Here is a 16695-nt window from a genome sequence, read left to right on the forward strand (position 1 = left end):
TTTAAATAATTGTTACGCATCTCAAACAAACGTCCAGAAGTCCTGCATGTGATCAGTGCACTGCTGCTCTTTAGGTCAGTGTGTTCGGTCTGGACTCCGCTCCTGTTTATTCGTCAGATGAATGAACACAGCTGCCCGTAATTCACTTTGATAAGAGGATTGAGAGGCTGCAGACGGGATTAGATGACATGACTCCAGATCTCAGGAGATTATGATTAGAAACCGTAATCTCCGCTCTACAGATGGACTTCACAGCCTTCAGCGGCACTCACTGAAGCAAACTGTGTCGTTTCTCTCCTGGGACGACAACACTAAAGCATGATGAAAAGAGTCCAGATGCCAAACTCAATCAAGACTTTTCTTGCTTTCACATATATCTGTGCAACTTAAACACCTGGCCATAACATAAAATGCTCTGGACACTAAAAGTTCAAAGTTACTTTAGGTTTATAGCACGATATATAAAGGCTATTTGAAGCTATACTGGTATGTGTACTCTGCACAGTATGCTATTTTATGGATGTCCAGCTTCATTTGCCGAAGAAATTAAGATTCTTAGAATCGCATTATTTGATCACACTGTCAAAAGTGCACAGAACTCAATTAAAAATGTCAAATAATCATATTTTTTAATTTCTGATAAATTCATTAACAGCAATGCTACACTTTCTTAAGTAAACACGCATTGTGATTAGGTCATGTGACGCACGTACTATTGTTTGAAAGTTTGTCATTGCATGCGGTTTCTCATATATTGTCTTAAATGAGCAGTTTTTTAATGGTAGGCAATAGAAATGAATATACTAGTATTTGATTCTCAACAGAGCCGGAGTTCATCTGTTCATCTGAGAGAATGAAGCATTACGAACGAGACGATGAAGAGATTGAATCTGCTGCCCTCTAGTGCTTCAACACAGGGACGCTTCTGACTCGGAAGAGACCCAAGAAAAAGCTCAAGTTTATAAGGAGTATGCACAATAAATAAAGAAGCTAATTCTGTATATAATAATGTTAATTTAATGTAAAATGATGAAATAAACCCCAGTCTTACAAAAAAAACACACATTTATGAACAAATGCAGAAGTAAACTGCTTCAATATAAAACCATTATGGCCATTAAAAATGGATTTTGCATAGTTAAATACAGACACAATATATTACAAAAGTTCTTCATATGAAATACAATATATGCATAACACAGTAACTCCTTCATTATGTTCTATGGCATTAAAAATGAAGGCAGTTCAATGAGGCTCACTGTTCTTTTGCTCAAAATGACTCGCATGCATCCTAATAAATCATTATTATCGGTGAACAAGAGAACTAGTGTTGGTAAAGTGCATTTTCACACGTCTAAAATGCCACCAGTTGTTCATTACTAAAAAAAAAAGTGATAAAATGATCCCTTTACAAAATCCACTTGTATAAATACATGCATTTCATCGAGTGCTGATGTTTTACTGAGGACAACTGAAGCAAACGCTCTATAATGCAGTTAAACACATCTTAAAACAAGCCTCTCTTTTACAGCCCGTGTGTGTGTGTGCGCTAATAAACATTTACACTGGCACATTTGCTGCTTTTGGACTTCCAGGCCAGAGGAAATCCTCCGTGATAAATCACATTCAGACAAGAATGAGGTACATAAATATTGATATATAACACTGAGGAGTTCATTATAAAAGTAGTGTCTCTCCCATCAATATCGAGGCTTAATATTCATGTAACAAGCGAATAAACACTCAATATGACTATGAATATTTTAGCTGCAAAAGTCCAGGCACAATTCTCATCACTGCGGTTCATCTACGCATTTATGCATGCAACTATTCCAGAATGCTTCCTCTTACTCGGCTCCACTTGCGTGTGCATATCTCGATGTGTGTTCATATCTGGTTTCTACTCAACTTTCCAGATGCCGATTTTCCCGTCGTCCTGCGCGGCTCCGCTGAGCACGTAGCGATCTTCAGCCGAGCACAGCGTCTGCACGCTGTCGGTGTGCGCCACCAGCTCCTTCTCCACCGTGTAGCGGTCCGTGTTCACCACGTAGATCTTCCCGCAGGCTTTTCCTGCGGCGCTGCGGCTGTGACAGCCCACCCAGATCTGACCACGGGACATTTCAATGGCATTTGTAACCTTTTACTTGATAAACTCGTCAGTTTTGACGGAGGGATAAACGTGTCTCACCTGACTCTTGACTTTGATCATGCAGACGACACCGGCGCAGTCTTTGAGCTGGATCCTGATGAAGGGTTTGTTCAGGTCTTTGCAGTGCCACACACACAGCTCACCTGCGTCTGCGAAGCCGGCCCACAGCTGCTCCGACTGCAATCACACTCAGCTCATTAATACACTCTACAATTACACTTAAAGGTCTTAAAGGGTTAGTTCACCCAAAAATGAAAATTCTGTCAGTAATTACTCTCCCTCATGTTGTTCCAACCCTGTAAGACTTTCGTTCCTCTTCGGAACATAAATTAAGATAAATTTAATTCTGTCTCACTCCTCCACAGGCTTCTCTGTAATTGAAACTTGCCGGCCCAGAAAGTTATTAAAGACAATGTTTAAAATAGTCCAAGTGACTACAGTGGCTCAACCTTAAAGGAACACTCCACCATTTTTTCATATTAAACTATGTTATTCCCTTAACTAAGACGAGTTGATACATACCTCTCTCGTCTCAGTGCGTGCACTCAATCGCTCTGGCGTGCGGCGACACTTTGATAGCACTTAGCTTAGCCCAGTTCATTCATTAGGATCCAAACAGAGATGAAGCTAGAAGCGACCAAACACCTCCACGTTTGCCCTATTCCTGGCGGAATAGCACTGGGAGCACTTCGACTCGGCGCAGTAATATCATCACTCTTGAAAAATCCCCCTCTCCAACGTGACTTTTGTCGAAGTGCTCCCGAGTCCCGAGTGCTATTCCGCCATACATTATAGTTATCCTTTTTACCCGCTTAGAAAAGCGCCACGTCTTATTTTGTGTCACCATACTTGGTCGTGTAACTACTCGTGTAACTGTATTTAAATAGGGAAAACGTGGAGGTGTTTGGTCGCTTCTAGCTTCATCTCTGTTTGGTCCCTAATGAATGAACTGGGCTAAGCTAAGTGCTATCAAAGTGTCGCCGCGCGCCAGAGCGATTGAGTGCACGCACTGAGAGGAGAGAGAATAACATAGTTTAATATGAAAAAACGGTGGAGTGTTCCTTTAAGTTTATCAAGCGATGAGAATACTTTTTGTGCGGCAAAAAAGAGTTCACGTAGTGTAACAGCGCAGCGCTTCTGTGTTGTACGTCAGAACGGAGGCTCACTATTGGCCGACGCTGGCCATGTGTGTGATGCGTGTGATGCTGGCCAATAGTGAGCCTCCGTTCTGGCGTACAACCCAGAAGCGCTGCGCTGTTACACTACGTGAACTCACTCATAGAAGAAAATTAATAGTTGAATAAAGTCGTTATTTTTGGTGGGTTTTGCGCACAAAAAGTATTCTCGTCGCTTGATAAACTTAAGGTTGATCCACTGTAGTCACTTGGACTATTTAAAACATCGTCGTTACTAACTTTCTGGACCGGTTTCAATTACAGAGAAGCCTATGGAGGAGTGATCCAGCACTCAGATTTCATCATAAATATCTTAATTTGTGTTATTGAAGATGAACGAAAGTCTTACGGGGCTGGAACAACATGAGGGAGAGTAATTACTGACAGAACTTTCATTTTTGGGTGAACTAACCCTTTAAAGAGACTTTGTAAATACTCACATTTTGGAAGAACTTTATTTTACAGTCCTGTTTCCCATGTACATGCTATGTACTTATTATGGAAATTGTAATATCTGGATAATAACTAGGTACTACCAACCCCTAAACCTAACCTTAACCCATGTGGTACCTTATATTACCAGGACTTTCTTAGGTAAGTACACAGTAAGTGCACAATAAAGTGCAACCCAAATATTCATATAGAGCACCGCAGTGATGATGTATTTTTGAAGTTAACATCACTCTGGTTCCCTCGACAAAAACCCAACAGGATCTTTTGGATTATTGCTAAAAATAAGCTCTGTGATTAACTACGTTTTAATCTTGATAATCTTCACAAAAAATGTTGAATGTATTTTGAAGACAATGACCAGAAGTACGCTAAACTTAGGCTATAAACAAACTACACCACAGTCACATGACTTCCAACATGCAACATCTATTTCAGTCTTTATTTAAAAATATTGTCCCTGAAAGCCTGGTGTAGAGTAGTCTGCATAGGCGGAGGGTGAACCAGCTCTAAGGCTAAGGAGATGCGCTTGCAGTGCTATTTTACATTTGATTATTCAATGTCTGTACCTGAATATTGTTAGTCTGACCTGAAAAACATAAAGCACTGGTTATTTTTTATTTGTATCTTTGTTCTATTGTATTTATATATGCTTGTATTTGGTTATTATTTTCACTGCCCTACAAAATCACACTTTCTAAATAGATCTATTCAAGTCATCTTGTGATTTTTTTGTTCACACTAAAAAACTAGCAACCCCTCAAAACACAGAGTCTCTTTTCCTGACAATCCTCAAAGCTTGTCCCATCACAGCTCATCAGAGAGGCCCGAGAGCCATTAAAACAGCTCGTAAATGACCTCACACGTGCGATCCATTAACCTAATGAGTCCTGAAGCCCAGCTGGACGGACGCAGAGGACCGGACGAGCTGTGAAACAGAGGCTAGCCGTGGGGAGATGTCAAACCGGTGGTTTTTACCTCATTAAAGAGCAGGAAACTGCTGAAACCCCTCGGTGAACTCAGCAGGTGATCTGGAAGAGACATCTTACGATGAACCGTGCCGTTCCTGCGCACTTCCATCACACAATCACGGGCACCTTCAACACAAATAAAGTTTGCAATGCAACTGAAAACTGAAAATAAAGTTTATTTAACAATCAATTAATCACAGTTGCAGTTGAGTTGCATATACACATTTAAACTGCACATAAGGCATTATGTTTCTACTCCGGCATTTAAACAGTGGCTGTAATAAACACTTGTTTTCATGACAGATGTATGCAAAATAATGGAGACGGGTTTCCATTACCTTTCAAATTGCGCAAACTGAAATTGCGAATTGAAAATACGCCCAATGGAAACACGTTAGAAACTCCCATTTATCGCAAAAAAGTTTTTCCGCTCACATGAGGTGGTTTTTCAGGCAATTCGAAAAAGAAATATTTCGCAAAACTGCAATGGAAACAGTTTTTGCGCATTTACTGGTCACCTGACGTAGATGACGCGGTGTGTTTGGACAGAATACGAGACAGAGTTCTTTATTAAACTCATATAAGACGAAAGAATTACAGGAATACTGGATTCTAAACCTCAAAGAAATGCCACAATCAAGACCTCGAAGCAGAAATGAGGGAGAAACACCCAGAAACACCTCATATGAGCCGCTCTCAAGTATAATAAGGGTCGTTCCTTACCATTAATGCTTGGAAAACACATCTCCTTCGATTAATAATAATGGCTAGTGCAGTGGTTGGGATATAGTAGCCGACATAAACCTACCAACGTCCGTTGCCACGGTTTTTGGAGTGATTTTACTTATCGCGAGAGGAAAAAATGAAGTTTTAGTCGCATAACATCAGTTAATGGAAACGCTGTCATTTCGCAATAGTTTTTTGTCGACATTTAGAAAAAGAAAAAAAAAACGCAAAAGTTTTGCGCAAATCTTTAATGGAAACGCGCCTAGTGTAATACAGTGCACATATTTATCAAAATTCTCCTCTCTAGAGCTGTTATCCTAGTTGACTATCAATCTATGGTCACTGAAAGGCTTTTCTGAGGTAAATGTGACGTTACATGACCATTTCGGTCAATGATTTCAGCACAACAAAACTGTTCTGACCGAAATCTAAAATTAATTTTTGTCTGAATATTCTTAGTTGCTGAAATTTCGGCGTATCACTAGAAAAAATGTCCTTATAATATAATATAAATATAATATATATATATGATATAACGATAGGCGAGGCAGACTCACAGCACCACAGCATGCCGTTGTGGACCTGGATGGACTGCAGTCGGTCACAGGAGACTCTGAACTGTCGTCGGACCTGCAGAGAGGACACGTCCCACACGATCACGCTGCCATCCTCCCCGCACGAGTACGCCAGCGTCTGACTGTATAACATCGGGGAAAAACATCCATTCATTCAGCACTGATATGGGTTAATGCCTGCTTTCAATTCATTTCAGTTCACATTTATTTGTATAACGCGTTTCACAATACACACATCGTTTCACACAAGGAGTCCACATTACAATTTACAGTGATCTGTTATCAGAGGTGACTGTCTAAAGTTATGTATTTCAGAAATGTACATATACAAAATCACAGTTAATTGAAACAATGTAATAATTTAAGGCAGAAACAATGAGCTCATTGAAGTAATGAATACTTGTTTGTTAACAGGTTTGTTGGTCTACGTTACCTGAACTTGTCGGTTCTCTCCTCCAGGGTGAGTCCGGTGACCTCGCCGCGATGCTCCGTCAGTTGTTTATTGCACGACACGCTCCGCGGGTTTATGATGTAAATGAACGAATCCTTTGAGCCGATCCACAGCTGCAGCTGGTTCACTGCAAGCATGCAATTCTGGCAGGAGTGGAAAAACGAGCGTTAGTACAGTAACCAGTAGGGGGCGGCACCACTGTGACAGCCATGAAGAGAAGCGTCACGATGATGTGACGGAATAAATATGTCATGGATGTGGCCTGAATATACAACAGAAAGCCTGTGTCACATTATACACTAGTATAAAGTCAGTAAGATTTTTTTTTTTTATATATAGAAATAAAAGAAAATTATAGTTTTATTCAGCAAAGACGCATTAAATTGATCAAAAGTGCCAGTAAAGACATTTATAATGTTACAAAAGATTTCTATTTCAGACAAATGCTGAAAAATAAATAAATCATGGTTTCCACAAAGGTATTTCAACATTGATAATAATAATAAGAGCCATTAATATTAAATCAGCAGCAAATCAGCATAATAGAAAGTTTCTGAAGGATCATGTGACACTGAAGACTGGAGTAATGACGCTGAAAATTCAGCTTTGATCACAGCAGGGTTCCTGCAGGTTTCAGTAAGTCAAATTTAAGACCTTTTTAAGACATTTTAATACCATAAAGATTGAGATTTAAGACCTACATTGCCAAAAAAATATTCAAATCAAGGAATTCATTTTATTTCAATGAATTCAGTAATTGAAAAAGCATTAACTTAATTTACAGATAAAGCAATCACATTAGTAACCTTCCACACCCAACAACGCGTGTCAGAGAAAAGAACAGAATCAGATATCATTTTTTTATAGAAAATTGTACTTTGCATATTATAGGCCTACTGTAAAAAACACATAATTAGTTGATTTTAGTTGATCATAGTTGATCATAACTAGAGATGAAATGGCATGAACATTTCATTTAATTATTATAGTGCCAAAAATTACCACTGTTATCACAGAATCCTGTTCAAAAAGTACTAATACTACACAATGAAATCAAGTTTTATGTCGAAAAACAGCAAATAACAAATAAAATTAGCATCAATACACACTAACATAAACATTAAAATAATACGATAAAAAAATGATAGCCAGATTTTAAAAGTGTCTTGCAACATGTTATATACTAACATGTACAAGTTCAAATAAAGTTGACAAAAAAGGTTTTTATAAAAAGATAAACCTCACATATTTCAGACTTTAATTTATCTTTTTTGACTCTTAAATTTTATGATTTACTGACATTTACAATACAGTTTAGCTTATCTTTTATTTTTAATAGTAAAATTCGGTCCGATTTTCCCGCGGCGTCTGTCGTTGCTATGCAACCGTGCGCTGGGCTCTACACAATAACAAAAAAGTTTTAGTGGCTAATGGATTTCCACCCAGTGGCGGAGCCAGGATTGCCAGGCAAGGGCCAGCAACCAGTCTGGGGTGGCACAGAAATATTAATTATTTTATCATAAAAAATTAATTTATGTATTGGACTGTTTTAGTGCCTACACAACTGAATAAAGTTAATTTGTACTTAACTGTAATTGAGATAGTGAATTAGAAATCATGGAATGCTGAGTGAATTTTATATTTTTTTATTGTTATCCACCACCTCATATTAAAATGAATTAAATAGTAATAAAAGGGGCACACACTATAGCTAAAGTTCAACTTGCTCAGTTAGCTTGGTTCTGGTTCTCAGAATCTCCAATAGCTTGTTCTACATTGTTGCATCTTCATGGATGAGATAGCATGCAGATAAATACTGTAGTCCAAAGATTATTCAACCTTCAATGCGTTTGATATAATCAATGAACTATTCAACCAATTCTGAGTTTGTCAAATAAAAGTTTAACTTTCTATATTAGTTGTCAAAATAAATAATTGCTACAGTTCTATCATACCGAAATTAAAAAGGAAAACAAAAGTTCTCTTTTGAATCCCCAAGTGCAAGGATGTGAACAAGGCGGAAGTCAACAGCACATCATGTAAAATGTTATGTTTTTCATAATGTAATGTTGGCAGACTGTAAAATTAGTTATTTTATGGATTTAAAAATTATCCATTTTTGTTTGTCCTTTACAAATGAACGCAAAATGAATGCCTATCGTCTAGTAGGCCTACAAATGCACAGTGCTCACATTTATTTGGACATTAAAACATTACATATCAGTTTGTACCTTATATTGTGATCTCACATAGCAGAATATTTGAATACAGAGACATGTGACGCATATATAACAAATACATGCATGCAGTTTTGACAGCTTTAATCGCCTTTTTGATTCTTACATGAGTTAATTGACGACTACTAAGGCTATAGCACGCCGCATTTGCGCGTGATGTGCGCAAGGACAGTACAACGGCTGTCAGCCGTATGACAGAAAAGTTAGTTAGTTTTCCTGACAACATCTCATCTTAACGAAGATAGCCGACTGAACAAGGACAACGTGCTTTCCTCAGCATCTGACAGAAGTGTCACAAGCTTTCACACACATCTTCTAAAATAAAAGTAGCATCAGAAAAAAAAGAGAATTACGTTTGTTGTTGACACACAATTCGACTTCCTCAAAACGGTCTTGCAACCCACCAGTTGAGAAAGATTGACTCTATATTTACTATGTGCATATCACTGTCTGATGTTCTGCTGAATCTCATTCTGAGGTGAAGTTGGAGTGTGCGTCTGAAAAGTCTCACGTTTTTTGTGGTCTTAAAGAGACGGTTCAGCGTTTAAAAAAAACGCAATTTTTGTCAATAAAAAAAGAGACAGAAACAGCAGTTGTGAGAGGGGTGGCCAAAGGGGTGGCCAAGCTCAGACCAAGCTCCTGGCCACCCCCTAGCTCCGCCAGTGTTTCCACCGCTGAAAAACACTTGCTGTAGCTCTGTTACAAGATTTATTTACGGAGAAGAGAAAAACACCCGTAGTGTTTGGGTGCACCCGCATCCTTCATGTCTTTTTTCATGTCGCTGCTCCTGGAAAAAAACGAGCGCGTCGCTTCAATTATAAGCGTGCTTACCGCGCGCCTACATTTGAATGAACTTGAGCGCGAAAAAGACGCGATACGTGAACTGCCTCTTGGCGAGCGACTTCGATACTTTTTTGCTACTTTGTAATAACTTTCTGCGGCCAGCGTTTCTGGAAATGAACGAGGGTAAAATCTTTTTTAAGACCTGACTAAATGAAATTTAAGACCGCGGATGAAAATATGGCTGTTTTTAAGACGTTTTAAGGCCTTAAATTTAAAGTTCAGAATTTAAGACTTTTTAAGACCCCGCGGGAACCCTGTAATATATTCACATAGAAAACAGATATATTAAACTGTAATAATATTTCACAATATTACTGTTTTTATTAATTTTTTAAAGAAACAAATGCAGCCTTATATAGTATATGTATGTATATATATATATATATATATATATATATATAACACATACATATATAGTAATAAAATGTCCTGAAATGCGGCTGACATACTCATACTCATATATTGAATATTTTTGTCTGTTATGCAATATTTCTGATTTCCTCACTATCAACCTCTAGAGACTGATAAGGTGAAGATAAGAGGTAATGGCATTTCATACGTCATCCATCGAGATCATATAATCTCACCAGACGGGACGTTCCCACTTGAACAGAGTTCTGCTGCATGGACCAGCTGGCCGCGTCGAACACCAGCACCTTCCCATCGCTCAGTGCACACCAGAGCTTTGGGTTCGCGCCGCCGTCCAGCTCCGACACACCCAGCTGACCTACAGACACACAGCACACTTCAGAAAGCTGGAAATCACGACACAATCTGCCTTTCATAATGATGACAGCTGAACACTCAAATCCTCCCTGTTGGGTCACAGAGCCCTTACAACAGAACCCACAGGGCATTATGGGTGTTTATACAACACACATTTTGTGCTGAATGTCCTGATCAAATCAGCAATATAGAATATAAATAGAAAAAATTAAATAAAGAATAGATGGGTCTAAAAAATATTTTGCATAAAGAAAATAAAGCATATTTTAAGGATCAATACTGTTTCATGTCTGTCAACCACAATTTCCCCTCAATTTTTATTTTATTTCAATCAGCAAGAATTTAACATTATGTATAAACACTTCACAATATAAATAATATCTTTTTTTTTTTTTTTATATTGCAGTAATGACAGTTAAAAGAGGAAATCTGCTTAATTGTCACAAAGCAAAAAATCGAAATGCTCTTAAAAGCTTTCTTACTGCAAAATGTCTTATTTGTTTTCCTGTGGTTTTGTGTTGGAATGTGACCCGTGAATGTTTTCGGCAGGTTTTTATGACTATCTTCTACAGTTTGTCACTCATCAGACATGGAAAGAAAACATGTGACTTTTTGCCATTACATTCAGCTGAACCAGCAGGAGTTGGACAGTGTTTTTATGATCCGCAACAGAAAGACTGAAGTATTCTGATTCTGTTCTACAGTTACTTGACGAGTCCTGATATCAGTGCTCTTGTGTGAAACCCAACAAATCAAACTGAGAACTTACTGCCCTAGCAACCCCCCAGAATATCCTAGCAACCACCTAAAAATGCCCTAGCAACCCCTCAGAACACCCTAGCAACCCCTCAGAACACCCTAGCAACCACAAAGCAACGGCCTCGCAACCACTCACGTTTTGTAAAAATGTTGGTTTTTGTTTCTTGATCTCTTAATAACAACAAAAGGCAATAATAATAATAAACACATTTCAAAAATTTTAATTTTAAAGTACTTATGTACTTAGTACTTAGTTAGTACTTAGTACTTATGGTACTTAAAAATATATGAATTCAAAGTAAAACCATTGTCTTCAGATTATAGCTGCACGATTCTGGGTAAATTGAGAATTTGTTTTAGTTTCAAACAGAGATCAAGATTCTTTCTGAACAGACAACTAAATAAAATAACATGTAATTTACTGTTTCTGTAGCGTTTCTGACAAAACGTTAATTGCTGCAGTCTATTTAAAATGTTTAATTAATCTGAATGAATAAAAAAAAAAGTTTGAGTGAGTAATTCAGTGACTCACTCATAAAGATGTCACTTCAGCGTTTCTGAACAAATCTCTTGAATGAATGATTCAATGACAATTACATTTTTTAACAGTCACTTGTCGCCACCTACTGGTGTAACCATGTAATGATACCATATTTGAAGCATGATTCACTCTATTTTGTTCGCTTCCGTAGACAGTTTTTATATCCGAACTATAAACTTGTATCCCAGTATTTCTATGATTATATGAATATTTGTAACATATCGATTCTGTGTGACTGAAAAGACTGTTTGTGAAGCGGTTTCATACCTACAGTACACATGAGCTGTGTCTGAAACCGCTCACTCGTTCACTCATTCACTAATCCCTACATAGTGAACGGCAGTTGAGTGCACTACATCAGCGAAGAGTGAATGAAAATGAGTGTGCAAATTCGGACACTGACATAATTATCACGCGCCAGAGAGCTCGGACAATTTCGTCATAAACATTACCTACCCATCTTTAATATTTCCTTTTTTGGCTGTATGAATTGTATGTAACAACTGTATGTATGTATTTTTCACGTTTATTGCGTTATTTGATAAAAAAAAAAAGATAATAAAAACACTTGCTTGTCATATTTATTTTTACATTTATATGTGAAAATAAAAGAGAACAAAACACTACACAACACATTTGTTTATTCAAATATAGATATAACGGTATATATAAATAAATAACCAGGCATCTGGACTTAAAAAAGATTGTTCTATCTCGTGTGCGCCGTTGCCATGGTGACATTGTTGTTTATTTTTCATTCGCGCTCTATCGCCTTATCGTGTTGGATTGTGGGAAACAGTGTCTCAGCAAGTGTACATCGGATGTACACTCGAATTCAGAGAGGATTGTGGGTAAAAGTAGTGAACGAATGTAGGGAATGATGTCATTCACTCAGAATTCGGACACCACTACAAAATGGCCGACACCCTAAATAGTGCACTATATAGTGCATAGGGAGCGATTTCAGACACAGCTATGATATCTGCTCTCTCTTTGGTCAGCGCCGTTTGAATGACTAGATTTGAATGTTCCGATGTGATTTTGTCAAAGATTTAATAGACACGGACGAATCGTTGTCGTTTAGGAATGAGATCACGTGGGTATTTCAATGGAGATCGCGATCTTTTACCGATTAATCGTACAGCTCTACTTCAGATGCTTCTAAAAGCGTTGGATTTTGCCTAATTTGAAGTAGCAAAAGGATTCCAGATGTTTGTGACATAAAAGCAGCTTTCTCTGATCTCCTGTGGTTTTGAATGATGTCAGAATCCAGTCTGTGAAACTCCCTGTAACCTGACCTGGACTCATGTGTGTTTAGCTGCCGTAACACCTTTAACACACAGCTAAGAACTAAGAGCAGCAAATCCATAAATGAAGAGGAATCACTCGTGAGCAAAGGTTTGTGTCGACTTACAGTAAGTCAGTGTGAGGAAATCCTAATGACATTAATGTACTGTAGTGAGTCATGAGTCGTGGAAATATGTCGTAATCACACACTGAGAGGACGGAGAACATAACTGAGCATGTGACCTCTGCCCGAAGCAGTTTCTGCTCAACTGATTTGGAAACCTGTTCTCCTCCATGACAGGAACGGTAACGCAACATACTTCTGCACTGAATCTATAACCATCTTTACGTTTGTGGAATTACCAGGTCAAACTGGTTGATCTGGTTGACATGGAGCAGCTTGTAAGTGAAAGACACTTGTTACGAAACCAATATATGTTTGCTCTTTGTCTTGGAGTTAAAAATAAATACCGTGCACGACTCCCATGACTTCCTTTATTGAGATGTTTAGCCAAAAGCTGGCAGACTCACCGGGCGTGTAGAGCAGGACGTCCACCGCTTGAGGAGACGTCAGGTCCAGAGACGGGTTAATCTTGTGTTTTAGGGTCTCAGATGTAGTTTTGGGGACCATCATGGGCACTGTAACAAACCCAGAGACATAGTAAATTTACATTTAATCATTTAGCAGAAGCTTTTAGCCAATGCCACTTACAAGTGAGGACTAATACAGTCAGTAGAGACTAAAAAGGTCATTTATCAGATGTAACACACACTGTCGGTGACGCACACACTGCTCACTCATGGTAAAAATCATAAACGTGTTTACTGTATCACAATGATTTAACACAATTAACCATTGACTTTTGAACTTAAAAATTAACAGTGGATTCTCTTTAAACATAATTCAAAAAAAATAAATAAATAAATACATAAAATAAATACTATACACTACCCTAAGATTTTTTTTCTAAAGAAATGATTACCTTTATTCATCAAGGATGCATTATTTGATCAAAAGTGACATTTAAAAAGCTACAGAAGATTTATATTTCAAATAAATGCTGTTTTTCTCGACTTTCTATTCATCAAATAACCCTGGAAAATAAAATGCATCACAGTTTCCACAAAAATATGAAGCAGCACAACTATTTTGAACACTGATAATAATCAGAAATGTTTCCTGAGCATCAAATCATCATATCAGAAAGATTTCTGAAGGATCATGTGACACTGAAGACTGGAGTAATGATGCGGAAAATTCAGCTTTGATCACAGGAGTAAAGTGCACTTTAACATATATTCACATAGAAATTTTAAATTGTAATAATATTTCATAATATTACTGTTTTTGCTGTATCAAATCATTTAGGCCTTGGTGAGCAGAAGAGATTTCTTTCAAAAACATTTTTTTTAAAACTTGCCGACCCCAAAATTTTGACCGGTTGTGTATAACTATATATATACTTAAATACACAAAATAAAAAATAATAAACAAAACTAGAATAAGTGAATAAGATTAACTCATGTTAAGTGCACATCCACAATCTATTAAAATTGAAATACTTGTATCTTGATTCTTTTGTTTTCATAATCGCTGGAAGCCAAAATCGTAATTGAAAATACAATAAGATTAAACGCCTAGACTAACACACCAGTTTATTAAGTGATGCACGTTCAGCCATAACAAACTAGTTGAGTGACTGTGATACACACCCTCAAACTTCATCTTGTCGAAGTAGGCCAGTTTGGAGGCGGCGTAGATGGCTTTCTGTGACTGCAGGCTCCCGACCACAGCGTCCATCAGCAGGGCGTTTGTCAAGGCCTGCTCCATGAACTGAGGGTCCTGTGCCAGAGATATCACAGCACACATTCACACGATCAGGACAGACACTCCTGACCCTCGGGCCATGAGCTTCTGAGGAACAGCCATTTGAGAAGCTGAGAGCAAAACCCAACACCACTGCACTAAACCCATATCGAAACCTGCGTTCAGTCTGGTATCTACTCACAACTGTGAAATGGTGTTATGTTACACAGTATTGTGGAGTTCACAGTAAATGCTGCTCCTCACGAACCCCATCTTTGCTTGTCGCATATATAACTTGCATTTAGGAACATTTGGGTGGACGTCCGTTTTCAGGACTTTTAGACAGATTTGTAACAAGAAGTGTTTATAAAGCTGTTGTCAACTAAAGACCGACATAAAGGTCCCCCTGCAGTTTTCCTCCAAAATAAAAGCTCAAGGGTTTAATGCTTGAAAGTAAAGAATTTAAGTATAATTTAAGTAATACAATTATCACTGATATTCTTATCAAATATTCCTTTTTTATTTAAAATACAATTGTATTATTTCAATAGTAATCATTTTTGGCTTCATTTTTTATAATTAGAGTTAAAACAATGATAATAACAATAAAAAATTGTTTAAAAGCAATAAAGAATGTTAAAATATAAACATCTTTCTTTGAGATGTTTTCTTATGACATATTTATCATATCACAGTTCAAAGCACAACATGACAAAATATTCAAAACAGGCCTATTATTTTTTTATCATGCAGCCCTATACTGTAAATAAGTTACTACAATAAAAAAAATTATAATTAGAGTTAAAACTAAAACTAAAATAACAATAAAGAACCTTTTTATTGCTTTAAAAGCAATAAAGAATGTTGAAATTTATATTTTTTATGACATGAAAATGTTTATCGCAGTTCAAATTGCAATACGATAAAATACACACAACAGGTGTGATTTAACATCACAACAGGCCTATATTTAATATAAAGTAAATCATTTTAAAATAAAACAAATTGAAATAAAAAATATGAAATAATTTATTAGTTTACCTGCATGTCATGTGACCATCTGACATCAGAGAGCCGTGAACATGCAAATTATTTGTAATTATTGAAATATTATCATTTCAAATCTCAGGGGGAACTTCAAGAAAATATTTTATGAATGAATGAATTTATATAGCGCTTTCATAAAATATTTGATGTGTAAAGTGGTTTGGCTGACAAAAAAGTTAGCTAGAAGATGAATTTGGGAAAAAGAAAAAAAGGATGCAGTCATCAAACCTTATGATCGTCGGCCATCTTCCTCCCGGCCCACATCTCTTTGATCATCAGGTGCCAGAGGTCACACTCCGACTTCAGATTGACCTCGAACGACTCCTTCCTGAAGGACGTTTTGATCTTCAGCGACGGGATCCTCAGCAGAAGGAAAGGAGCAGAAGATATCTTCACATCCTGGATGAGAAGAACAACGCGTTTCATGTTACGTGAGGAAACAGACAATTAAATATGGGTGCCTGGCTAGATGTTATTATATTATTATATTATAAATATTTTATTTTTCCCAATTTTGAGAGCACATGATCACATATACATATATATATATATGAATGTACTTCCATTTCATTAAAGGGATAGTTCACCCAAAAATGAACATTAGAAATTAATTTTACTCTCCCTCAAGCCCTCCTAGGTGTATATGACTTTCTTCTTTCAGACGAATACAATTTTACAGTGCGTCAATCAGCATCGTTGCATTACTCGCATAAGTTGCACTTTACACTTAAGTGGAATCCATATGTTCGTTCGGCCAGACGATAGTAATTTTACTTAATAAAGTTTTAAATATTAATATTTTTCTTACACAAACTCATTGTTTTGCTTCAGAAGGCCTTTATTATCCCCCAGAGCCGCGTGAAGCTCGTTTATGACGGATGGATGCACGTTTTTGAGCTTTAATCTGTTGGTTGCAATCCACTACCATTATAAAGCTTGGAAGAGCCAGGA

The 16695-nt window shown here is 37.3% G+C and overlaps 1 protein-coding gene across 2 annotated transcripts in view; it reads right to left on the reverse strand.

Annotated features, from left to right (window-relative positions):
* Positions 1-1052: 1052 nt before the first annotated feature.
* Positions 1053-16695, reverse strand: part of dennd3a (DENN/MADD domain containing 3a) — a 35862-nt gene continuing 20219 nt past the window's right edge. For both annotated transcript variants that reach the window (XM_084423851.1, XM_084423850.1), the window contains 9 exons: positions 15973-16143; positions 14604-14733; positions 13422-13529; positions 10165-10304; positions 6480-6640; positions 6029-6168; positions 4753-4871; positions 2189-2326; positions 1053-2104 (listed from right to left, as the gene is read on the reverse strand). In XM_084423851.1, the coding sequence (XP_084279977.1) occupies positions 1901-2104; positions 2189-2326; positions 4753-4871; positions 6029-6168; positions 6480-6640; positions 10165-10304; positions 13422-13529; positions 14604-14733; positions 15973-16143 (1311 nt within the window). In that variant the 3' untranslated portion in view covers positions 1053-1900. The remainder of the gene's footprint in view (positions 2105-2188; positions 2327-4752; positions 4872-6028; positions 6169-6479; positions 6641-10164; positions 10305-13421; positions 13530-14603; positions 14734-15972; positions 16144-16695) is intronic.

The sequence above is a fragment of the Rutilus rutilus genome (genome assembly GCF_951802725.1).
Source record: "Rutilus rutilus genome assembly, chromosome: 11".
Taxonomy (NCBI): Eukaryota; Metazoa; Chordata; class Actinopteri; order Cypriniformes; family Leuciscidae; genus Rutilus; species Rutilus rutilus.